The 26,445-nt window shown below is 40.0% G+C and overlaps 2 protein-coding genes across 3 annotated transcripts; one reads left to right on the top strand and one right to left on the bottom strand.

Moving 5' to 3' along the window:
- Positions 1-2,889: 2,889 nt before the first annotated feature.
- On the bottom strand, positions 2,890-12,757 carry LOC118223757 (mucin-1). 2 transcript variants are annotated; one of them, XM_035410712.1, is made up of 8 exons: positions 12,578-12,757; positions 10,997-11,187; positions 10,179-10,240; positions 9,778-9,911; positions 8,396-9,609; positions 7,971-8,117; positions 5,230-5,312; positions 2,890-4,194 (listed from the first exon to the last, which is right to left on the bottom strand). In XM_035410712.1, the coding sequence occupies exons 1-7, from the start codon at positions 12,633-12,635 to the stop codon at positions 5,256-5,258; spliced, it is 1,863 nt and encodes a 620-aa protein (XP_035266603.1). In that variant the 5' UTR covers positions 12,636-12,757; the 3' UTR covers positions 2,890-4,194; positions 5,230-5,255. The 2 variants fall into 2 exon arrangements, with proteins under 2 accessions (XP_035266603.1, XP_035266613.1); XM_035410722.1 differs by lacking the exons at positions 2,890-4,194; positions 5,230-5,312; positions 7,971-8,117; positions 8,396-9,609 and having other exon boundaries at positions 9,676-9,911.
- A 1,282-nt stretch (positions 12,758-14,039) lies between these two features.
- LOC118210484 (immunoglobulin alpha-2 heavy chain-like) lies at positions 14,040-19,007 on the top strand. The gene is made up of 6 exons (XM_035386682.1): positions 14,040-14,381; positions 15,143-15,463; positions 15,685-15,987; positions 16,845-16,958; positions 17,273-17,334; positions 17,629-19,007. The coding sequence occupies exons 1-6, from the start codon at positions 14,333-14,335 to the stop codon at positions 17,698-17,700; spliced, it is 921 nt and encodes a 306-aa protein (XP_035242573.1). The 5' UTR covers positions 14,040-14,332; the 3' UTR covers positions 17,701-19,007.
- The last annotated feature ends 7,438 nt before the right edge of the window (positions 19,008-26,445 follow it).

The following is a 26,445-nucleotide window of genomic DNA, read 5'->3' as shown; positions in this document are numbered from 1 at the left end:
AAACTTTGATTTGTCTAATATTCATTGCTATCAAATTGTCATAGCGCAAGGGATTACTGCAAGCAAACACACCTGTAAAAATTGCTGCTCATTATGACATACTGTAGATTGCAAAGGTGGAGGTGCTCTACCTGACCACTGACAGCTGTTACTTGTGAAACCCCCTTAGCTCTCAATGTGAAATTAATTTACAAAGTGTGCTGACATTAAATGCCCAGTCATCACTTTTAAAATAAATCAATAAAATAATCCTGTTCAAGTCAGAGCACATTCTCAGCTAGTTTTTTTTCAGAAACTGTTTTTATATTTCATCCTGAATTGTTGGGCAAATTAATAGATTAATACTAAAGGGAGTTGCTTTTGTTTGGTGGTTTTTTATTTTTCTGTGGTCTTTCAACTTTTTCTGTAGTCTTTCAATTTTGGGGATTGCTCACAGAGAAAAGAACCAAAATTAAAAAGTCTAAAACATGAAATAGAAATGGCAGCATTTAATTCTTCGAGAATGGGATCATTTCAAGAGAAAGCAAAGGGGAGATTGAGGTTATAGCTTTTATCTTTTCATCATACAAAATGCTTTTTGATAGCACATGGAGAATTTGTGCAGTTCTTTCAAATTTAGCTTATAGGTTTCCATGAGGACTTGAGCAATAGTTTAAATTGGAAAGACCGTTTTCCTGCTGGAGTTCAGCTGGTTTCTGTTTCACTAGATGAAACTCCTTATCAAGTCTCTCCACCAGCACCAGGCTTCCCACACAGCTCAAAGAAAACCCCACCTGGTCTGTGACAATGCGAGTGTGTTGTTCTGGATACGCCTTGGACGTTGTAATGGTGAATCTTCTGACAGAAGGTTGTTTTAGCAGTGCATTAAAATCAAAGGAAGTTCTTCAGAGCAGTAGACTTTCAATTTATCTCTGGGCTAAGATGGTTGGAGTGGGGGGGAGGTCAACTTCACAATCATGTTTGGGCTGCAGCAATTTAACTCCATGGGTAACCTTATTTGGCAGGAATTACATCCTTGGTGACTGCACCAGTGAGATGTATTCTATTGTTGTTGATATATATCTGTTGTTGAGTTGATACTGTGAATGAGATTAGGATGTGCTAGGAAGGAACAGTGTGTATGTGCAAACATAACGGGTGCTGGGTAGTACCTTGCACGGGTAGTGTCTTTTTCTCATTCTGGCTGAATAATGTGTGTGGCTATCACTGTGATATGCGCTGTATGCAGATGATGGGAAAGCTGACCTTGAAATATTTCATAGCAACTTGTCTAAGTATCTTAATTTATGGGCATTTAAGTGCTGTAGGTCTACCTGTGTAGACGTTGAAGGAAATAGTTTTGGTAATGCAATACTTAAGTAAATTCTTATTTAATTAATCCAAATACCAATAGTGTCTCTTTACAGTACTCTGACCTTTTCAGTCCACTGGAAATAGCCCAGTGACCAAAAGGCACTGTAATTCAGTAAGGTAACCTATCATATAAACAGGCTTGGAAAGCTTTTTTTACTATTACATTTTTGTTTCTAAAACTTTCTTACAGACCTCTTTTACGTCAGTTTGCTGGTATTTTGATGTTCCTTTTTCCACATTTTTGTGTTGTGATGATTTACTCATTTTACAATGTTTTGCTATGATTTACCATGTTTTCTGTTGCAGGATCTTTGGTTCACTCATTCAGATGTAGTGTTTTAATGAGGTTGGAAGGTAAAAGAAAGGCATTAGTATCTCTTTGTTGAATATAGCACTCTCCACCTGTCTTTCTTGCCCTCTCTCTCTATCTCTCGCTCCCTCGTTCTCCCTCTCCTTCAGCGACAGCAGGCAGCCCTGTGCCCATTCCTAACCAGTGCAGACAAAGCACTTTTCAGAAAAACTGAATGGTGTTGGGATCAGTGCAAGCTCAGGTACAGAAACAAGCACACTGTATGTCTGTCCTTCTCTAATTGCCTACCCCACTTAGGAGGAGATGCAATCTACTGTTTAACCCTCGGCCTTAGACATACTTTGGAAAGAGAAAAGCACCTAAAATTTTTTTTTGTTAATGACACAACAGTGCATATACTGTATGTTTTGTGATTAACTGCCTTTTCAGGTATAGCTCTGGGTATATTAATTGCAGTACCCTTAATCGGACACAAGTCACATAACCACACAAGAATCTAGGTTTCTGCTTTTTTAATTTTGATTAAACACTGCTAAAAAAACAATGCATATTACAAATTATTATTTGATTTTCCCCTTTTCAAAATAGCATTCAGTGGGTGTATCACACAGAATGTCACTGAGGTTCGAACTTTGGATAATCAGTTTTGAGTCACCAGTATTGAGCATGCACAGGGCAGGATGTCATATAGTTAATATGAATAAAACAAGAAGGTTAAAATAACATTGTGCACAGAATTATTTTTAATGGAACATCTGGTTTGGCACAGTTACTGGGCTGGTATAAGACTGTAATGGGACTCTGGGATTTTGATAAAATGTGATCATTACACAGTTTCATGTTGTGTTTTATAACCCTGTGCAGCTACCATTCAGAACAGTACAGGTGAGTAATGTGTAAATTAAACATGAGGAACATGTCAATGTGTAATCTGCTATCTCAGATAAATCTTTTTTCATTGTCATTCTGCTGTCATAAATACTGCAAATAGACACAATGCACTCCAGGCATTCATACAGTAACATCATAGAATTGTAAAATGTTCACAATACCTATATTTACATTTGTAAATATGCAGATGTTTCAGTTGGGTTAAAACATGCAATTGATATTATACACTACATTTCCAAATGTATGTGGACCCCTGAACATCACACCCATATGGACTTATGGACATATGGACATCTCATTCCAAAACCAAGGGTATTAATATGGAGTAGGACAGCCTGAAACAGCCTCCACTCTTCAGGGAAGGCTTTCCACTAGATTTTGGAACAGCTGCAGGGATTTGCTTCCATTTAGCCACAAAAGCATTAGTGAGATTGGGCACTGATGATGGCCATAAGACCTGGCTCGCAGCCGGCATTCCAGTTCATCCTTAAGTTGTTTGATGTGGTAGAGGACAGAGCTCTGTGAAGGCCAGTCAAGTTCTTCCCCACCAGATTTGTGCATGGGGGCATTGTCATGCTGAAACAGGAAAGGGCCTTCCCCAAACTGTTGCCACAAAGCTGGAATTCTCAAGAATGTCATTTTAGATTTCCCTTCACTGGAACTAAGGGGCCAAGTTTGGAACTGTAGTGAGTGTTGCAACCAAGACCTGTTGTTGCTCCTATATGTTTCCACTTTACAATAACAGCACTTACAGTTGACTGGGGTAACTTAAGCAATGCAAACATCTGACACACTGACTTGCTGGAAAGGTGGTATCCAATGGCAGTGCCATGTTGAAAGTCACGGAGCTCTTTAGTACAACCCATTCTACCGCCAATGTTTGTCAATGGAGCTTGCATGGTTGTATGCTTGATTTTTTGCACCTATGAGCAAGGTGTGACTGAAATAACCAAATCCACTAATTAGAAGGGGAGTCCACATACTTTTGGAAATGTACTGTATATGCACACAATCTAGAGTATATCATTCAATGGCTAAGATACATATTACAGACCAAGCACCACTTATCAAGTCTCAAATTCTTGTTTGTTTTATGGTCCAAGTTGAAGCCATGAGAAAAGAATGATCAGCTAGCAATCGATCACAGAAATCACCCTGATATTCTATTCATGAAAACATGGATGAATATAAAAGTGGTTTCTAGTCTTGAACTACTGTTAAAAACCTGTGAGCCTCCATTTAATATTAACCCCAGTATGTGTATTACACATTCTGTCTGCTGTATATCACAATCGCCAAAGCTATAAATAACATGAAAGTCTGCTCCATTGGAAGTTTAACATTCTTGCTACAGATGCTAATGTCATTAGCACATTTACATCGTTGAAAGTGTACGTTGAAAAACCATACACATAGTGACATTAGAGTGTGTGCAAGCCCTAAACCAACCGACTAAAAATACGAAAAAGAAACAGTTTAAGAACACTTGCTCTCGTTGTGTGACTTCAAGGTGGCTGACACTGATGCTGCGGATGTATGAGTATACCCTGTATGTTGGAGTAGCAATACCTCCTGCCACCAGTCTTACAGAAAATGTCCATAGACTGCACTTCAGTACTCAGGATTCCACTGGCTGGAGTCTATGCAGAAAAAGAGAAATTTTCAGGGGGAAAAGTGCAAGGTAAGGAAAAAAAAAAACCAATACCTTAATAGTTTGCTGGTGCTGTATACATATCTGAATTCTTATTTTCATGGGTCATCAAAAATATAGCAAAGGACAATATCATAGGTTGGGCGATTCTGGTCCTGGAGAACTGATGTGTATTCAGATTTTTGTTTCCACAAATTTCCACAAATCTATTAGTCTCTTTCTTTCATGAATGCAAAATACAAAGTCCAATCATCACACTGCAGATTCGACTGTATCAATCAGAGAGAGTTATGAGGACGTGAAGTGTAATTAGAGGATTGTTGTTCCTCAGTGGCTGAGTGTGTGTTTAGATGGTGAAAAACATGCTGACCAGTCACTGCACAGTGAATGCAGGCGGCATTCAGTGACTCTTGCCCTGTGTAACTGATCTTGCCATCTAAATGCGCTTTGGCCTGAAGAGATGAGTATCTTTTCAGTTCCGCCTTTGTCAGACCCCCTTGTCTGAAACAAGAGGAGCCCTGCATGGGGGATGGCCTCTTAATGCCTCCCTCTGTCCCCCTGAAGAGCTGTGAGGTTCACTCTCACTTAATGCCCCACTGCATTGTGATCTTGTGTCGCCACTGTTTTCACCTGTGCAAGGAGTTCAGACCTGCTCCTCCAACATAATCGCCTCTGAGCTCGCAGCTATTTCCCCCCTACAAACCCAACCCACTCCAGAGCTTGCACCAACTGGAGAAGAGGTGCATTTTAAAATGCAATAGGTAGGTGCCTGGTGAGAGGCTAGGTTATAATGGCTATACAGTATAGTGGTAAGCAGAAGAACCCTGGTAAAGCCACTGCAGCCCCCAGGTCATTGTTCTCCACTGTCACTGTTGTGGCCTGAATTAGTGGTGTCTGGGCTGCAGGGCTCAGCCTGCATCCAGAGCAAACAGAGCAAACTAAGAATAAAGTTTTTTGTTTACCTTTCTTACATAAACTGTATGCACGTACAAAAAAATGAAGAAGGAACAACCGTTGTACATACCAACATTGAAATCTTCCTCAGTGAAATTACCGATGGTTCACGGTATACGTTGCTCGGTTTTTTATTGGTTTGTCCATCTCCTCCTGTCACAGCAAAACGTTGAATGAGATGAGTCAGCCGTAACAGACAACAGCCTATGACCAGCATCCAGCTTCCTAGAAATATCCTTCACTGGATTAATTCATTTTGAAAGGCCCTGGTTGAGATTTAAAAGCTGTAACTGTACAGAGATGCATTTTCCCCCACTTGAAGCCTGAAGCAGTGCTCACATTTTCAGTGTACAAGTATAGCAAAGACAGAAGAATGGGCTGAAATGTTGCCTGTGAGACAAATAAAAATTAGCTGCTATTTATGTAAGTGCATGTGAGTCTCAGCCACTCATCCTCACTGATATCAAAAGGTCCTTGCAGTGCGGCATAAAAGCGAGTAATGCTCTCAAACTTGCTTCATTTACATATGCTGGAGGTTATTTCCGTTTTCCATGCAGCAGAGGACCACCACCTTTGAATAATGTACAAATTTGTTTCCGCTTGCACGCAAACCACACAAAATTGAAAAGATGCATAGTTGATTCAGGCCCTTGTATGAAAGTTTTACAGTGTGAGACAAATAGCCCTTTAAACAATTTATTATTATTTATTAATAAATTTATTATTATTATTATTATTATTATTATATTAATATTGTTATGTAATGCCCAGTGACCGATGTGATGCATAAAATCTTAGGTACACCCTTCCAGTATTATCCATGTGTCAAAGGGTAGACTATGGTCATAAAGGGGTGCACATGGTCAGCAACAATTCAAATTATGCTCAGTTGATGCTCAGTTGGTATTAAGGGGCTTAATGTGTGCCAAGAAAACATTCCCCACACCATTACACCACCCCCAGGAGCCTGCAACATTAACACATGGCAGGATGGATCTATGGATTCATGCTGTTTACACCAAATTCTAATCCTACTTTCTGCATGTCACAGCAGAAATTGAGCCAGGTTTGATAGTCACAGGCCCACTGTAGCCTCATTTTCCTGTTCCTAGCTGACAGAAGTAGAACCTGGCACGGTCTTCTGTTGCTGTAGCCATTCTGATTCAAGGTTCAATGTGTTGTGCATTCAAGGATGCCTTTCTGGACACAAGGTGATTTTCCCACAGAACTGCCACTCACTGTATGTTTTGTATTGATTGCACCATTCTCTGTAAACTCTAGAGATTTCCGTGCATGACATTCCCAGAAGGGCAGCTGTTTCTGAGATGGTGGAACCACCATGTCTGGCACCAACACTCATACCACTTGGATCACACGTATTGCCCATTCTAATGTTCAGGCTATTTGTGTTAATACACAGATGTACGAAGTAAAGTGGCCACCGAGTGTACAATGTTCAGGAAGCAAAACTTTCTTCTATGATCACTGAATCACAGCCAGTACCGATCCAGTTACCCATTATCATTAATTGCTTGTTCTCTTGTAAAAAAGAGCAATTAACTCAAACAATTTGATGTACTTTACACCCCCCCCTTCCTTACATGTCTTAACCTTGTAACCAAGGCAACAACTGCAGGGAGATGGTAAATATGGCTGAATGTGCGCATGGTTAACAGTGCTCTCTTTGTTTGGAGACTTAGGACAAACAGTCCACAGCAAGTTGATTCCCTTTTTTCATTTTTTTTTTCTCAGAACAACCTTTTGCCATGAAAGACTGGGAAACAGAGTTTTTGCCTTGCACGCAAAACAAGCAGGTGAATTGGTCAGGAAATTTATTTTTCATGAGAATCCTTGATAGTTATTATAAGGTCTCAGTCAAAGATATCTGCCATTGAACTGCATTATTTAAGCAACTCACAAAGCAATATTGCACATGAGACCAAAGATCAAAGGGATCACCCGAAAAGGGGTAAACCCGGACATGTGTCTTTCCATAGGCTTAGTGTAGGGCTGGTATTTTTACGGTAAAACCTAGCATGACACACTGAGGGGCCGGTCACATCGTACTATGCGTGACTCTGTTCAGGCAGCAGCGATAGGGGGCAGGGCTCGCCGTCTCCATGGAAGGCTTGTGTTTCCCACGCCTCATGTTTCCCCGTCAAAGCTGGCGGGACACAAAGAGGCGTCTATGATGCGAGGGAGAAGCGGGGATTCTCAGTAACAGAATCCAGGGGTTAAGCTGGACTGCGTCTGGGGCCCAGTCCAACACCCCCGGCCCTGAATGGACCGGATTGGAATGTTTTGCTGAGAGAGGGAGCGCTCGCCGTGTGCTAGTCGTTTCTTGTTACTCCGCTCACCATTGCCTTGCTGATTGGATGTTGAGTGTCAGGCTAAGACAGATCCCTCCTTAATGTGACAATAGGTAGGAGCCTACTTATTGTCCACCAGCACCCATAATATCATGCCAATATCGTGGTAAAATAGTAGACTAAATAGACTAAACTAGAATTCCATTAGTTGTTTTAGCACATTCAGCCCAGGATATGGCAGTTCCTTACTATACCCCAAAAGATGTCAGCGAGGGGTCACTGAAAAGCTAGCAGCAGTTTGGGGATATGAAGGCAGCTTAACAACCCAGTAAACTTAGACTGTGTCTGGCTCTGTACGTTAATAAAATGCAGTTTTCAATTCATTTTGCTGCTCCACATCGATCGAGAGATGTTTTTCCAGGACTCACCTGATGAAGTAACTGAATGTCTTTTATGACAGCTACTGATAGAGTGTGGTTTCAGATACTGTAGGTTTGCTTACATAGGGCTTGCCATTGGAAGACTCAAAGGGGCTGTGGGTGGTGTACATGGGAATATCAGCGCCACGGTTGATTTGGTTATAGATGCTAGGGTCCTCAGACATGTTCATGAAGTCATACTGTCTTCTTTTACAGCACCAGTATACCAGCTGGGGGAAAGACAAAAGGCAAAAGGGTCTGAATTATCTAAACCAGTGGATTTTAGTGAAGGCTATGACCCTTAATATGGAAAATATGATCACTCATTACAATTGGCATTTAAAAAAAAAATGTGGCTTATATATTTTTTTTTAATGTCCTTTTGCAGAGGTTCTTCAAAACCAAGTTGAGTGTTGTGTTTTTCTGAAAATAGGGTGCTCCTCAGTATGAAACAAAAAAATAAAGAAAGCAACAGAGAAATCAAGAACTTCTGGAGTCAGAGCCTCACCAGTGCAACGAAGAGGAGGATGAGGAAGAGCAGGATGAGGGAAGCGAGCACCAGCAAGGCTATCGCCCAGCCTGGGACCTCCTGGCTGTTTCCGCCGGCTGCAGCTGCGGTGTGGTCATGCGTGCCAGCGCTCGCTGAACTGGTCGGGCTGGGGTGTGGTGCCGAAGTGGTTCTTGTGGTGTGACTGCTTGTTGTTTTGGCCAGCGGAGGGCTGCTTGTGCTGGCAGTGCTAGCAGGCCGGCTGCTAGCATGCTGAGCAGTGGTTCCGGGATTGGGATGAGGAGAAGCGCTGTGTGGCGTAAAAGTCGTCGCAAACTTAGCTGTGCTCCTTTCTGAAGTGTTGGGAGTGCCATTAATAGGGTGGTCAGTAGTGCTTGCCAATGGTGGAGATTGGGTTATATTTAAAGAGGTAGCATTTGTGATTTCAGTGGAATGAATAGTAGTATTATGTGAGGAAGTAATAACTGTAGTCATAGCAGTACTAACTGGTGAGTGAAACTTAGCTGTGCTCCTTTCTGAAGTGTTGGGAGTGCCATTAATAGGGTGGTCAGTAGTGCTTGCCAATGGTGGAGATTGGGTTATATTTAAAGAGGTAGCATTTGTGATTTCAGTGGAATGAATAGTAGTATTATGTGAGGAAGTAATAACTGTAGTCATAGCAGTACTAACTGGTGAGTGAACAGTAGGACTACTGCTACTATATATACTACTATTTATGTGTGGACTAGAAGTTTCTGACAAGGAATCATTAGTAGTACTATTGGATGTAAAACTTGTATTTCTTGTGGAACCTCCACTACTACTTGATATAGAAAAATTGGTAATGGGATTGACAGTACTATTGCTGAGTGAATGTGAAGTAGTTGTGGAGTCTTCAGTATCATGAGTCAGCTGAGATTGGGTACTTTCACTTGATGGACTTGATGGAGAGTTAGTTGTGTCCGTGGTACTGCTAATGGAACCTGTTAAGGAACTAATAATAGTATCATTTTCTGAGTGGAAACGAGTTGTGTTAGGCATGCTACCCACAGTCTGAGTAAAAGGAGGAGTTTCAGAAACTGTAGGTTTAGTATTTGTGATTCCTGATGAAGAGGTGGACTCATGGTTTACAGTAGTTTCAGTTGCTGTGTTGGGACGTGGAGATACGGTCAGCGTAGTTGCACTAGTCGTGTCATTTTCTTGAGGTCCAACATCTGGCAGGGGAGTCTCTTGCACTTCATAAAAAAAATAAACATTGCATGGGTGGTTGTTTGAGGATACTAAATCAACTATAGCATGAAGCTATGTGTTTCTATCTCAATTTAGCCACATGAAAAGACCAATAACAGGTTGCTAAGATAGCTCAGATACATGGAAGCAGTAAAAGTAGATCATAACTGTACCTTCAGTGATGTTGAGTTCAAGATTTGACGGTGGATTTTTCTTTACATAATCGAGAAATAGATTTTTGACCACAGAGGGGATTATGTCTGTGGTCCTGAACACAATTGTCGTGTTTGCTACCACAGATCCTTTACTGAAACAAGAAGAAACCACATAAAAAATATTAATGGATAAAAAAATGTGGTCTTAACATGTGTAACCGTGAATTTCTCGTATGTTGCCCAGTGCATTTCTCTTTTAACCTCTTTGAACTCCAGCACTCTTTCATTTCAGATATATTTTTATCACTCAAAGTTGCCTTTAGTTTTTATTTATATTAAAAATAAAACTGTTCTGCCTCCTTCACAAACTATTATTGTTCGCATTGACAGAAATGGTATGGAGCATAAAAAGGACCTACCTGAAGGTCATCGCTGAGATGCCTGAGTAATTATAAGGCTCTGATGTGTAGACATCATCCAGCTGAAACACAATAAAAACACAGCCCAGAGTGTGCTATTCCACCTGAATCAGCTTTCTCCATTCCCTTCCTGTGCCTTCACTACAGGTAGTTTACAAAAATGGAAGCAAAGGGTGGTACTGGGTCCATAAAGGCAAAGGCAATGTTGCCGATCAGAAGTGAACTTTTAGGTTTTTTTTAATTTAATCTTTTTACCAGGAAGTCCCACTGAGATTTTTCTAGTCTCATTTGCAAAGACTAGACGAAATGGCCATTAATTTATTAAGTGATCATTTTCATTATATCTAACCAAAATTATTTTCCTGCAGTGCCTTTCATGACGACAATATCCTCATGCACAAAGCACAAGCAGTCACCCAGAGTTTGAGGAGCATGATAGGAATGTTATCCATACGTCATGATCTTCTCATTCGCCAGATCTAATCCCAGTCAATCATTTATGTGATATTCTGGAACAATGGCTGAGAAGTTTTTCATGTTCATCAGCTAAATGAGAATCGAATGAAACATAATCATAATAATGCAAAAACAATTTAGTTCTTATCTGGAGAATATGTTGCCAATGTCTTTGTTGGTACTATACAGTACATACACAACCATGTACAGTATTTGAGGAGGAGTGCTGCTGTAGGATGGTGTGAGTGCCAAGATGGCCGATTCCAAAACTGCTTCAAGTGTCTGAAGCCTTTTATAGCATTCCCATTAACTGCGCATGCATTTACTTGATGACATAGTTTGCAGGTCTGCTGTTCACTGACCAGTCGCTTGAGTTCACCTCGCAGTTCCCTGTAGTCCTCTGAGCTCTGGTTTTCGAGAGATTCATTGAAGATTCGGTTGGTGATTTTAATGGAGAGGAAGAAGGTAGAGTCTGAGATGGGCACGATGGTGCTACTGGCAGGGGCCAGGGCCTGTGAATCTGGTGTAGAATGAATGCCTGCAGTGGAAGCACCTGTTAAAGGCCAGTAGTGAAGTTTAATTGAAAACGTACTCACAATTGGCATTAATTTATACTCCCCATACTAGCAAATGAAAAACTTGCTAATAAAATAAAAAAACCTCATATTTTATATAAAAAAGGTCTTTATTCTCTGTACATCATAAGTGCAGATAAAACCTAATCCTGCATGTCTTAGTCAACAAGTCTCTGAAGGATAACACATTCTGATTTCTAAATCACAAATCATTGCACAAAGTTTAACACTGTATAAAAATGATGTCCTCGTGAATGGCACTAAAGAATGCTGTTTGGGGTGGTACCAAGCATTCATGAGTAAGCCTTGAATGGAGCAACTGTTTTGTGCATGCTTTGGCTGCATTGATTTCCACTCAATCAAAATGACCAAAATTCTTATAATGCTAGAGGCTTATACTGTACCTTTACAATTATAGACATACATTATGTGGCAAAATCACGGGTGGAAAAAACAGAAGTTGTTCAAAAGGGCAGAGTAAATATGAAAGAGAAGGGAGCAACAGTATCGTTTAATTTGAACATTACTGAACATACAGTAAACACTTCCATTTAATGCCTCATTTAATGCCAGCATTCAATATATTTAAACTGGTTGCATGTCAATGGTTGCTCCTTTCTTATTTTTACTTCTGTATCCTCAGTCAACCCTGGATCTCCAAAACAAGCCTCAAAGGCTTGAAGTGCCCACATCATTCTGGAACAAGCTCTCTGGAGTGTTCTGTGACAAGATAATAGGATCTTTGCGTTTTTACACGATTATGAGATAAAAGTTATTTGGGGAATGTGTGATACTGAAATGACCTACTGTACAGACCATACCGTACAGACCAAACCCAGTAATATCAGTGGTTCAGAATTTGTATTTTGACAGTCTCCTGCCAGTGTCTCATGCAAATATTTTTCATTCACCACACATGCATTTGTGTAATAGCTAACTGACAAACTAACTAAATAAATAATGTTTCAGTAGCTCGCCTACCCAGTACACGCAACAGACTCAATATTTTTTAAAACAGACAGAAAAAGGAAAATAATTGTCCAATATTATAACAACGACATTCTGAAGAAAACACTGCATCAAAAGAACTATACTCAAGTGTTTTAAAAGCTTAATGCACCATAATTCAGGATGTCTACAATATTGATTTTGACCATTTAAAACTCCAGATTGTAAAATGTATTTTGGTTAAATGTGATTAATTTTTTGAGAAGTCAGAAATCTATTCTCAGCATATTTAAATAAGCAAATATTAAATACAAATCTGAACATTATTATATAAAAGAAAATAAGAGTAACACATGAATAATAATAATAATAATAATAACAATAATAATAAACAAATTCAAATAAATTATTTTGTCTTACCTGAAACTGCATGTGACATGAAATAAAGATGAGTTCCTAATATGAGTAGTTGCAACATGTTGAGTGGCCAAAGTTTCAAAAGTGTGAAAGATCCTCGTAAAAAGTAAAAGCCAAAGACGCCCAAATCCAATCTGCGGAGTAATTACAGCTAGCCTATCTAATTTTGCAGTGTACTTCTAACAAAATGGTGTGTGCAATCTGAAATGTTGGGAGAACAGAACCCCTCTTTTATTCACAGATGATCTGTACAGGTGCAGTCCAGCAGGTGTATCGCGCGGGGCGGGGCCTGGCATCCCTGCAAGATGTGACTTATTTGGGCCGCTTCTTGTGACCATAAATTATATACTACATATATGAATTTAATGGGCGCAATACTGCGAAATATTACTTTTCATTTTAAAAACATTAACAATTATGTTGGCACAGGTATTTTTTTCAAGGTTGACGTTCATATAAAATCTTCGTTATCGCTGACGTTAATGCGATGGTTGCAGTGCCGCCCAGCGGTGTATGCACTATGCAGTAGAACATCTGTGTCCGAATTATCCACAAATTGAAATCTCTAACCGGAATTGTCCCTCAGTCATTAAGGTCTCACTAAACATCCCATGCCACGTTTTTTGAAATTAATGTGAGCAGAATAACTGTAAAATATCGAGACATAATTAGAGTGTTCTAGCAGACACTTATAGAAATGTTTTTTGTCGTATCGCAGCGAATAACTGTGAACACAACGACTTGTCTGCTAGAGTCACATGACGGTTAGACATCCGTACCAGGCCTTTCTGTGCACACTTTTATATCGGCAGGTTCCTTTCTTTAGGACGTCTCGTGTTTTCCCCCCTCGTCTCGTGGACACACCAGTAAACGTACAATTACTGCCTGCTGTTATGCACTTCAACGAAAGTGCGTCCTAGTTGGTCTAACGCATGGGAAATAACGAAATACGTTTGTGGTCTCTAAGGCCATGGTTTCTTGAGGCCATGGTATAAAAAGATATAACAGGCCTGTATGTTCAGGCTATATAACGGATTGACATTTTCAGCCATATTTGACATAACAGCTAGAAAAGTGATACATATATAAAGGTGTCCAAAATTAGGCAAAATACTCAATTTCATCCGTATTGGCCAATTTTTGTAGGAGAAGTATTTTAAGTGTTTCCAAAAAAAAAAAAATTCTATATGGTGGAAAATCAAATTTGGTGGACTTCAGGCCATTGAGACAAATTTGTTCCTCGTGAAAAGAGTCCTTTTTTAGGGCAAACGGAGTGCGGGGGCTGGGCTGGGCTGTGAATATCAAAATTTTGTCACATGCACTACAGCGCCACCAGGTGTTCAGTCTACCCTATTATTTAATGGATCCAAAAATTTGAGCCATCCAAAAAAGCCTACCAAGTTTGGTAATAAGCAGCCATACCCAATAACATTATTTCAGGTGAAAGGGGACCAAAAAATTAAAATAAATTCTAACAAGTATCCAGCCGTTTTACTGCTTGGACCCCCAAACAATTAAGAGAACAACGATGAAACAGCTGACCATAGGTTCCTCATTACTGACAGCGAGGAGGTTCAAAGGTGTCATAGGTTTCCATCTTTGTGTCAGAGCTAAATAAAGAACGATGCCTGCCTTTCCTGTGAAATCTGTGACATATTCCGAGTGCGTCACTAACGTTCTTTTTTTGGTACTCAGCCGGGACACAGTAACTATTTGACGTTCTGGCAATACGCCCTCGGTGTATTTCAGTGGCGCGCAATGTCTCGGCTTTCTCTTCTCATCTGGTTCATCGCACTGATTGCTAACGGTAAACTTTAATTTTACATTGATGCTTAATTGTTACTGCATTTTTAAATTATTATTTTGCTTTATGCATGATAGGCCGCGTGCACACTATTTTTATCTTGGCTGTTCCATTTGCATTTTTTATTAGGAAAGATAATTAGAGAAATGCATTCCAACTAAAATGGCGTGTATCTTACTACAGCTTTTGCATTTGTGCACAGCTGGTTTTAATTCATATTTGAAATTTTATGAAAATTGTATTCCTTGTTGTCAAAATCTTTTTGCATGTTTTTAGAGGTGGCCTTATTAACTATACACAGGTGGATTATGTTGTTTGTAAGGAAGTTCAGATACATGTCTATTGTGTATATGCATACAGTTTCAGTAATGAAGAGAACAATTATACATTTGTAGTTGTATGGATTGAATGCTAATTCTGTGCAAAATAGGGCAATATCAAATTGAGTAACACTTTACTATGTCTGACCAACAAAAGTTGATTAAAAAAAAAAAAAAAAAAAAAATGTCTTAACCAGCTGTGTCTGTTTCTGGCCTGGGAGATCCACTGACTGGATGTGTTCTCATTTCAAAAGCAGGTGGCTTACATCACAACCTGCAATGACAGTTCAGTAGCTTTCCCATTAATGGCTCCAATTATGTTTTACCCTGTCGGGATGAACTCTTTTTTTCATATACAGTTACCACAGCTTTAAAACGTAAAAAAACAGCATGTTTAATTAGGCCGTGTGCTTTTAGAGTTGACTCGTGTGTGTCCATCCACAGCAGGAGCAGTGGTTTTGCAGAACCCCCTATCATTGCGAGTTGCCGTGGGCACCAGTGTCAAACTGCACTGTGACATCAGCGGAGCGATGGGCCGATGTGCGTTTGTGTGGTGGCTGCTGGTGCAGCCCAGAACTGGGCTCACAATCTACCGCAACACAAATGCAAAAGTCATCACTGTCACTGGGAACTCAGAGACTGCAGATAAAGCCTGCATCCTGATCATACCCAGCACCAAGACCTCAGACACTGGCACCTACTACTGTGCTGTCAGCGATTCACGCACAGTGCATTATGGGAATGGGACAACGCTTGTCGTCACGGGTAAGACCTGCTGTAGCAGCTGGCTGGAATGAAGGGCTGGCTTTTATGTTTTGACACTCACATTCTGTGGGTTATTTCACAAGATTTCAACTGCATGACTATCAGTAAAGTAAATGTGTTATCCAATGGAGTAAAAATCTCATTTTGGACTGCTTTTGTCTTGCATTAACTTTGAGGCTGGAGTTCCCTATTCATAATTACCTGTCCTTTAATCTATTCAGAGCGAGTAGTCAAAGATATCACAATGGAGATCCTGGTGCCTGGGACCCAGCCTCTGGACCCCTCTGCCCCTGTAACTGTGATGTGCGTGGTGTCCGGGGTGGACCCCAGTAAGGCCAGGGTGCACTGGCAGGTGGAGGGGAAGGTGGAGCATGCAGAGTTGCCCCCGGCCAATGCGCTGGCCTCAGACTCTGTGAGAACCTGGCTGTCCGTGCCAGGGCCCTCCTGGGCCAGCGGGGCACCGGTCACCTGCGTCCTGGAGACCGCCAAGGGGCTGAATCTGAACAGAACCGTCAGCAGGACAGGTAAGGGAAAAGGGTCTGGTGACACATATCAGAGCGTGCATGTTTCTTTGTAATGGTACATGGACTTTGTGTACAACTTTATTCTAATTTAGTGTGCAGGAAAATGCGACCAGTTTAATGGCCTCCTGATCAAAAGCAGGGGGGTGGACCCTTGTCCTGGAGAGCCGTAGTGTGTGTGCTGGTTGTTATTACTCAGCACTTACTCGGTTAATTAAGGCGGTTAACTACTGGACCTCACTTAGCTTCTCAGGTCTGAATTGGTTGCTGATATTTAGGTACAAATACCAGCCAACACAGCGGCTCTGTAGCAATATGGCTGTCCATACCTGATCTATAGTACGAGGGTTAAAGACAGAAGGGAGACTCACACTAGGACACATAAACATCTGTACTGTGATCATAACTGCAATATTCAGTACAGGGGAGTATTTTGTATAGAAACCTTTGATACAGTAAAACTACACTGGTAACTGCTCATTTGCAGCCATATACTGGAGTAACTCAATTTTATATGTGCAGAATTGTGGATAGCACCAGGTGCTTTGTACATTCTTAGTGATTGTAATGTCTTAAGCTTGCACTTCTGTCAGTGAACTGTCTCTTGAAGGAAAGTAAGCATATTCCTCCAAGTTACTGTGTCCCATGATGTAAGAGACATGCAGTTAATGCAGAAGTATCGAGACAGTGACACACTTTTTTTTTTTTTTTTGCTGTGTGCTCCAGCACATTCGATTTGAAAGAAAACAATGAGTATGAGGTTAAAGTGCAGACTGTCCGCATTTATTTGAGGGTATTTATATCCATATGGGTTGAACCATGTAGGAATCACAGCCCTTTTGATACTGTGTTGGTTGCAGGAATATGGACTCTGAACCCCTGCATGTATCTGCTGGCAGCTATGGGTGGAGCCTCTTTCCTCGTCCTCGTTACCAGTGTTCTGACTGTTTGTGTCATCTGGCAGAAACGCAGCCGTGAGTCCTGCTTTTTCACAGTAGAGTCTGATTTCTGGAACCCGTTCTGGATGCAGACGGCCCTCTCAGGAGCGTGTGTTTGCACTACATTCTGCAGCAGATCGGACCTCGGATCTCAGGTCTCCATCACCAGTGATACTATTACAGGACGGCTTTCATTCCAGCTTGCCCTGCATGCTTATACAGTTACACTCCACTGTAAAGATTATTGGGGCTTCAAGAAAGTACAGTTAAATAATATCTTGTCTGATTTTCCCACTAAAACATCTACAATGGATTTAGTCTGTTTTTTATTTTTTTATTTATTTTTTTAGGACTGACAAAGTCTCACCCCAGGTCCAAATCTGGTATAAACTGGTCAAGACCGCCACAACAGGTAAAAGACATTATGCTGAAATATCGATGACAACTTTACCATTGCATTTCAACGTTCAGTGTTTGGCTTTTTGCACTCATTTCATGATTTTATTTCATGTTCGCTATTTTTCATTAATATGCAGTTTTTAAATACAACTCCTGTACAGTAAGCATGTCATGCTTACATTCTGTTATACTGCAACAGCATTCAACTGATTGAATGCTGTTATGGTATATTTTCACAATTCATATGAAAATGATGCACTGTTACTGGGTACCTGTGGGAATGATATTAAATGTCTGTCTTTTACAGGTTTTAGAACAAGTGCAGTACACTAGTCTGAGGTTTGGAGGCACAAGAAGGGAGGCCGTTTCCCACTTCTGAAACGGTGTGTGTGTGTGTGTGTGTGTACGTGTGTGTGTGTGCCCTGCCGTACACAGGACCAGGGCTGTACATTTGCTCGTCATCCTGAAGGCATCCTCTGTGTGATGTAGGTGTCACTTTCTAAGGGGAAGCCACCTCTGCTTTGAGATATAATCTCATCTTCTATGATTTATCATCAACTTTATGTTGCTATATATGAACTGTTTTTGTTTCCACACATTTATGTGAATTTATGCGACCATCAAATGTATTTATTTACATAATATTGTGCTAGCATAAGATGTATAAGTATAGCTGAAGAGTAATATTACCACTGATGCTGTTTCATTTTTAAATTCCTTAAAAACTTAATTCATTTTCTGGAATGTTTTCTCGACCGGAGTATCTATTGCATATGCTATTTCAGTACCTCTCCAATAGATGGCACTATAGTTTTTCCCATGAGAGTGGTCTAACAGTGCTCCATACAGAACTTTTATGTATATAAACCCACCCTCTATTTACCTCTGAAACTAGCCTCGGAAAAATATACAGTATGTGATATTTTGAAATGTAAATAATTTTGATTACCAATATGTACAATAATGAGTATGGAGTCTTTCATGACATAGACATGTAAGTTTTTTTTTTTTTTTTGCTTGTCTACAATATATGATACTTTTAACACTGGATCAGTGCAGTATCCATTCAGAAACCATGTATGTATTACCCCACTGCACAAGGCTACCACTCAGACCATGAAAAATAATGGGCAATGTTGAATTCACATAGAATAGTAATAACAGATACACAATCACAGGAAATAAAACAAATTATATTCAGCAGCCAGTTTACATGATAATTGAGTTGGCAAACTCTTCCCGATTAACTCACAAGCTGCTCCTGAGGTTTCTAATCCTATGGTTTTATTGACCCTCAGTCTCTACTGGTGCAGAGGTGGGGCTAAAATTAGGAATGCTCACTACAGTGTCCATTGCTGTAGAGAGGATCCCCAGTTGTCATGTCACAAGCCAAGTAGGGTGGTCAGGTTTATGTTGTCGAATAAATGCAAGGTACAGTTGCTTCCCAGCTACGTTATATGAATTAATCTCAGGATTTATTCAAACCTTTATGAAGTGGAAGTCTTTATGCAATCGTCACATGTTCAAACCACTTCATTCTCTTGACATGTTTTCTGTTTCTAATATAAATATTCTCTTTTAGTAATTAAATAAAATTATGCACTTCTCTCATGTAAGGCGTTTGTGTATGATTTTTTTCCAGAACAGTAAAAGAGCCTTTTCTTACGGTGTTCTCTCCATGAAATTTAAAGCTAGGTGTCTTCATAAAACTTGCCTTAACCCCTTAATGAAGTTTAAGTAGACCTCAGAAGCAGTGGTAGAAATTCTGCAAGATTTCATTTTGTGTGTGTGTGTGGGGGGGTGGGGGGGGGGGGGGGGGCGAGAGTTCCAAGCACCAACTGCTCTGCCCCAGTCTCCCTCCCCACTGGGACTGGACTCTTCCTTTCCTGGACTCAGGGTGATGATGTCATGCCTTCTGCATGCCCCTGTGCCATAGACTTCACCAGCAGATGAACTGAATTGTTTTGACCCGGTTGCAAAAACAGTTGCTGCATAATTTTCATTTTAGTTGTTCTGAGTGTGTTAAAAATGCCTTTTTCTGCATTGCTATTGCCAGTCGTTGCTACCCTCAATTACATTTTCTGAAGGTATTTCCACCAGAGAGAGAGAAAATATTAGTCTTGGCATACTAATTTTAAAGCCATGGTCATTCACTATCATTTGCCAGAGATATAGCTGTCAGAATTAATATACTAAATACATAAAAAAACAGCTCACTTCTATTGACTTAATAACTATTAATAACTATCACCTCATGCAGCAATGCATACAGTATATAAGCTGAATTAAAAGAAATCTTTGCTCTGAACATTTTTCAGTGTACGTAAAGCTACTGTCAATAAGATGAAATTATCTTCATAGGTGGAGAGTGAGAAATTGCAACCAAAGTTTTTTATCATTAGAACTTTCACCTTGAAGTTGTAAATCTTTCAAAACTGCAGAATGTTGAACTAATTTTAAATATTATTTTATTGTTTTAGTTGTGACTTTAAAATTTGTTTTCAAATAGTTGCAGTATGTTGTGGTCATGTGTTACAGGCTACATATCTCTGGATATTCAGATTTCCAAATTTGCTATCTTGACATCACAAGGAAATTATCAGTGATTATCTATGTTGGCCCCATTGAAGCCCCAAGAAACCACTTTAGCTATTGAGATCAAGGAGGTGGACAGCTGGCTATTAGTCAAACTGAACATTTGAAATTATAGGTAATGTATATCGTTGGGAATGTGTTTAGCCTGGCCCCGCACTTTTGCTCACACAACTGAGCACACACACTTATGTTCTCTTTCATTCTAAGTTGCTCTTAAATAATAGTCCACATTCACTGTATCTGCCCTGTAGGAACTAGAGACTTTAAATTTCCATACTGCAAAGTCTCTGGTATGCACAGTCTGTTAATGGAAGCACAGCGATTGGCCTCACTTCAAGCCTGGCTGTAGTGGGGTAACCATGACAACACAGGATTCTTAAATGTTTCTAACTGTCATTAGATACTGCAGTTTAGCGGCCCACACACAAAAGTGCTTAAAATTTGCAGCACTTGGCACAGTGTTTGGTTGTAATACCACCAACAGTGCATTACTTATTGAGGAATCTTTAACTAGGTGCCCGAAATGCAGTTATTTGTACCTTATAAACTGAAATAAATGATGCCATTATGAACTGAAATGAAATAGCTTACTATGTTAGTTGGTTTCAATAATTGTAAGTGTTGTCAATGTGTAATTGAGATAAGTGTGAGACTATGTTCGATGGGTGTGATACTGTATTTTGATTTGGTGCCTCAGCATTGAAAAATCTACCAGCTGGTCATGATTGCAGGTGAGTGGTACAATGTAGAACAAAGCAACCCTAAGGAAATAGAAGCTTACAACTTCATTTTAAAAGCTACATCCTGTAGACATCTGAAGACAACAGCCTGAGTGATTAACTTTTTCTTTAACATTCAATAAATATTTCACAAGAAAACTGTAGTCATCAGGACCATCATTCCACATTTTATTATCAATCAAGTGGTAGCATCATGAATTGTTACAGTTTTCTATGCCAGACTTGAATCATATAGCAATGTACAGACCCGTGCACATACATGCAAATTAACACACGCACACGTGCAAAGTGTTCATGCAAGAATTGCACACAACAAAAGAAAGTATTTGCTGATATATTTATGCTGTTGCATTAAACCTGTTATATAAAACCAGTACTACACAGTTTCATAATATGTCACACTGTCACAAAAAAGAACATGCCACAATTAAACAGGAAAAAGCCAGCCCCCTCACAGCAGGAGTTCTCTCTATAAAACTACAGTTTATGCTAAATTTAATCACTAGAAGAATATGACAGAGAAATCTTACAGGACATTCAGACCCCACGGGTAACAGCATGACTTGAAGCCCTCATTGCGCCAGGTGCCCATCAGGCTGTTTTTACAGTGGTTGTTCATATGTAGTGAATAGACTGGCCTCAAACATATTGTGCACATGGCAGCAGCTGCTACATTACCACATGTTGCAGTTTCTTTCCACCTTTACGAGAGGCAGATCTAAATACAGCCACAGAGCTATGTTTTTTCTAGCTCCGGTTGCCACTGAGAACAGCAAGGGCGAGATTCAGGGTTCCCGCGGACTTCACGCCTGTCTGAGTTTCTGGACGTTTGAAGGAAATCCCTGTTGGGGCTATCCTACCTCTGCTGCCATGGCAACTTTGCACACAGACCCAAATGAGAGTTGTGTAATCAGTAACAACTGCAGTTTTTTTTTAATTACAGCATTTCATTATAGTGTCTGCTGTCGACACAAAAATGCCCTTCTGAGTTTATATGGTATTTTTATCGGTACTGAGTTTGAGGCCATTCTGTTAGCTGGTATAATTCAGAAACCACAGAGTGCATGGTTTTCATCAAACCCCAAATTAATTATTTTCCACAACTTTTTCCCCCTCACCTGAAACACAGTTTGTTTTCAGCAGTGAGCGGTGCACTACTTTATACTTTATTTAGCTGTTTTCTTTACAGAATCTTATCCATTTTCTCAACATTTTTCTAATTTCATCAGGATTGTATTGAGTGAGCACAGACAAAGAAAATTCAGGTATTACTCTTGCAGTGGTCAAAGGCCTGAAATATGTGTCAAAAATATCATAACATAAATCAAACAGGACCCATATACCACCCAGTTAAGGTGAAATCCAATAGGTTTTCTATATACTGTACCTGCATGATTACACATCATAATAAATTGGGGGGAGGATTGCTGGGACACACTGTTGGAGGGGCCGCCAAACATCTGATTGTAACAACTGACAAGGACAGGAATCTTGGTCTCAGCACATTCCAGAATCTGCATAGGCCTAGATAGTCGCACATTGTTTCTCCCAGTATTTAACAATAGGCTGTTTTTAAAATGCGTAGGCCTAGGCTATAGACAAATAACACCGTATAGGCTACATTAAGGTTGACAGTTAGCATCCAAAACAAACAATAACACCATGGAAATGATGAAAACAGGACATTTGAAACTTCCATGGCAAACACCCAGCCTTACTGATCAGTAGCCTATAGCCAAATCCCTATCTTGACTATTCCCCTCTTTAAATTATTTTTCTCATCACCATGCTGTATTAATAGTGGAGGGGGTGGTTATGACCCCCTATACCTCCCGTAAGCTATCAGAGTTATATCATTTTAGAATCCACATGGGGTTTCAGGCTTGCTTTTCACATGTGTATGTGCGTGCATGCGTGTGTGTATGTATGTATGTTAATGTCTGTGGGCATGTGTGCATATATTTGTGTGCATGCAAGCATGTGAGCATGTGTGCATGTACGGTATGTGTATGTGTGTATGCATGTATGTGTGTGTGTTTGTGTGTGTGTGGGCATGTATGTATACATGTGTTTGCAAGTGTGCACGTGTGTATGTACGTGCATGCTTGCACGTGTGTGTGTGTGTGTGTGTGTGCGTGTGGGGTGTGTGTATCTATGCTCATGGGTGAATCCTGAGGGAAGGTAATTTTTTCTGTTCAGTGAACCGGCACCAAGGTAAATGCACTGAATTTACTTGTTTGTCCTCCAGTGAGCGCATTTGCCACAGGCAGTTTAGAAACAGTAATGCAAAGTTACGACCTTTCTGGAGCTGCTCAGAAAGATTATTTTTTTTTACAATTGTAGACTTTTATCTGGTTATGTTGTAAACTTAAATTCCCAAACTGATCTGAACCAGCACAGAATATACTGTTAGATATGCTTTGTGGCTGTAGAGAATTGGTGCAGTACTCTCATACATTTATTTTAAAACTTTGCAGTTTTAGGAACAGCTGGAGCCTGAGATTAAATAACATTTTTTGAAAGAAAAATGTTCAATCAGTTCTTAAGTAGCAAACTAAGAAAGTTGTTAGAACTAACTCCGTAGAATTTGTCATGCCTCACCCTGTGTATGGGTATTTGTGTTCTGGAGACGCATCACAGGGAACAGATTTGGAGTGTGAATAGTCTTAATAATGGCGGAAACAGTGTCTCCTACAAATCAAGCATTTTTATTTGAAGGTCTTGATGGGAACAATTTTTCAAAAGATTGTAATCAGACATTGGCTGATTTTTGCAGAGCATTAGAACTAATCTTGAATCTTGAGTCTTGTGTCTTGAATACTGTGATTTTATATTTCAATATAGTTAGTCGCACTGAGGCTGATTCAAGGAATCTTGGATGTTTTTGTTTGTTTTAATGATGATTTATGCTCTTTTGATGTTCCATGCACACAGATGTATGGATGCTTTATTTTCATGTTCGATCATTGCTTCTTTTACATCAAAAACTATAAATTATAGTGGAATTTACTCATAAATCTGTGGCCATGATGATGTCAGCATTTGATGTTTACGGTGGTGGTTTCCCAACCTGTTGAAAAACTCCACCTTCAATCTACCATCCAGCCCCCCCCCCTCCCCCCCCACCTTCAACTTACCCAGTATAAATATATGCAATTGAAGGCTATAAATATTTTTTTACTATTGATTGGTGTTGCTGTTGCACTGTCCCCTTGATTCATACTCTCCAGTAGTCACATTTAGGCATTCTCACTTACTTAGCATTACCTGGTCCACAATAACATTACAATGTCAATAGTATACTGCACATAGTCATTTATGCCTTGTGATTCAGTGCAAACTTCTACAGTGCTTGGCTTGAACTCAGCCATCTGAATTTTGGTTCAAGTATTCAACATCCTGGATGACTTGCTCGTGTAGAGCCAGAATGATCCTTTGTTTATCCAGCCCTTCTCAGTTCTCTGAAAATGATTTCTGAGATTTAAAATAATCACCCCCGGCCCCTCAGATTTTTCTTTTAAAAGGTAATTGTGAGCGTAAAATGAGAGAATGCACGATTATCACATTGGGCCTCATTTATCAACCCAGGTATGAGCAAATTTCTACGCAAATCATTTGTACAGATGTGTACACAAAATATTAGGTATTCATGAAAGGTTTCAAGGAGTCAAGTTAGTTGGGGAAAATGTTTGTATCTTACATGACCTTCTGAACATGGGTAAATGTTATGTAAAAGGGGATATATACATTCAAGTTTTTCATTTGGACTTGGATAAACACATTACCATAAATTTTTTGACAAAGATATTTGTCAAGTTTAAATAATTATTTACATTTTGTGCTTGAATTTGATGCAAATTACACATAGCTCAACAATTTGGATGACAAATGCTTTTGTACAACTGGTGGCATGTCACTGTCCCCAATGACATCTGGTAGTCCACCTGAAATCTATGTTTCTACAATATTTGGCACTAATGTGCTAGTTGACTTTAAAAAGCTTTGTCGAGCATTGGCCTCCTCAACTGCAGACTTTGACGATTAGCAGTTATTCTCTTTTTTTTACTGTTTTCATGTTGAACCATGTTTTACCCTGTGCTCGATAGATGAGACAGCATGAACCTCATCTGTAATTTATTTTCAAATTTCACTCACAACTTTACTAAACCATTGAGAAAGGCCCATTCTTTTTTCAAATTTTTTCGACCCAAAATTTACAGTCAGATCTGGACTTCTAACTTTCATGTTATGGGTCATTCATTTTAGATTTGCGCAAGACACTGGAGTTTGAAAGAGCGTTAGATTTTTTTCTGAAAACAAGGAGCTAAGAGTTTACATATAGCACAATTCAGTATCACACAATGTACTACAGGTTAATAGATTTGTAAAGAATGTGCTTAAGTGCATGGGCTTGAGGGGTCTGGCAGTGTAAGTAAGATGGCAGAGAGAGGGGCTTGTGAGGGCTACTGGACACCATGGAAGAAATTACATTTCTTTTCCGTGACGTTGTTCAGTCCTTTCTGCTAGTGCGGTCAGGTCTGCCCGTCAGGCCTTTCCAGGAAAGCATTTGTTAGAAAGACATTTTATTTATTTATCGTTCAGGTTCACAGAAGGTGATGTCTCAATTTTCATGGCGGATTGAGCTCAGCTACATTTCATTAGTTAATCCTGTTTATTTTCCCCCATCTTTCAACTGGTTGCTGAGAGCAGTTACTGCAGGTACACGCAACTGCAGTGCATAACAATGGCATGTGAATTATGGGCAGTGCTTTCCTTTAACAGGCCTACAGAGATTCGGCAGGTTTGTGGGTAAACAAGGGGATCTATTCAGCTTGGAAACCCCTTTAAGTGCAATGTCACCGATAAAGAGAGAGATCTCAGGTCCTGTCTTCCCTGCCCTCCCATATATCTGCCAGGGTACAGGGTGTTGCGTCTAAAAACACACCGTTAAAATCCAGCACCATTCCACCCGTCCTTCTGTTCCCTTGTGCCTTTCCCCTCTGGGCGTTGTCCACTGAGCTTTCTCAGCCAGCTGGCACCCCATGGGGCGGGGTCCACATCTGCAGCAGAGCAGGACCCTTCGTATTTCCCGGTCTGTGCTGAACATTTGTTGCATGGAACACACAAAAGTGCAGATATTTAATTGTAATGTAGTTTGTAATGTTGAAGACTCAGCATTTGGAGGCCTTGGAAGAAGTCATGTGGACCCCAGGAAGAATAGCTGCTGCTTCTACTGGAGCTAATGGGGATTCTAATAAATGAAATGAAATGTTTTAGCGAGGACAGTGAAAACAGCTCCACAGCAGAGGGCATGTTCAGTGAAGAATTTGACCCCATTTTATATTAGTAAGCATCTAAATACATTCTCAAAACATTTTTATTATTATTCAGTATGCTTAGGCTTGATCTTTAATAATAAATGTGGCATTTAAATGTGAAATTGTGGGATGACATGTTGATTGGGGTGGGGTATTTGACTAAAACTTCAATCAATGAATTAGCGATTTTAGGTGAGAAAAAATTCAGTTCCACCATGTTTGGGCTTCTGTTCATTTTGTTTCAGTAATATTTAGAGTAATGCTGACTTTTGGAAAACAAACATTTTATTTTGGATATGTCATTTTCAGGCTTGTGTTAAAAAAAAGGGGGGGGGGGGTGCTACAGAGTGGGTCAACTGGGTGTTGCTCATTCTGAATGTAAGTTGTATATGTCACTAAGAGCATCTGCTAGATGACTCCTCCATTGACAAGAGAACCTCAGAGTTTGTACCTCTGTCCGTTCAAATGAAT

Source organism: Anguilla anguilla, chromosome 1, assembly GCF_013347855.1.
Source record: "Anguilla anguilla isolate fAngAng1 chromosome 1, fAngAng1.pri, whole genome shotgun sequence".
In the NCBI taxonomy this organism is placed as follows: Eukaryota; Metazoa; Chordata; class Actinopteri; order Anguilliformes; family Anguillidae; genus Anguilla; species Anguilla anguilla.
This window is presented reverse-complemented; position numbering and strand designations above follow the sequence as displayed.

Excerpts from the sequence above, each read along its gene's own strand:
- LOC118223757 (XM_035410712.1), bottom strand. The coding sequence starts at position 12,635 with ATGTTGCAACTACTCATATTAGGAACTCATCTTTATTTCATGTCACAT. Across the intron at positions 11,188-12,577 it reads CATGTCACATGCAGTTTCAG|GTGCTTCCACTGCAGGCATT; the intron begins GTAAGACAAAAT and ends GGCCTTTAACAG. Across the intron at positions 9,610-9,777 it reads TGAACTCAACATCACTGAAG|TGCAAGAGACTCCCCTGCCA; the intron begins GTACAGTTATGA and ends TTTTTTATGAAG.
- LOC118210484 (XM_035386682.1), top strand. The coding sequence starts at position 14,333 with ATGTCTCGGCTTTCTCTTCTCATCTGGTTCATCGCACTGATTGCTAAC. Across the intron at positions 14,382-15,142 it reads CATCGCACTGATTGCTAACG|CAGGAGCAGTGGTTTTGCAG; the intron begins GTAAACTTTAAT and ends GTCCATCCACAG. Across the intron at positions 15,464-15,684 it reads GACAACGCTTGTCGTCACGG|AGCGAGTAGTCAAAGATATC; the intron begins GTAAGACCTGCT and ends TAATCTATTCAG.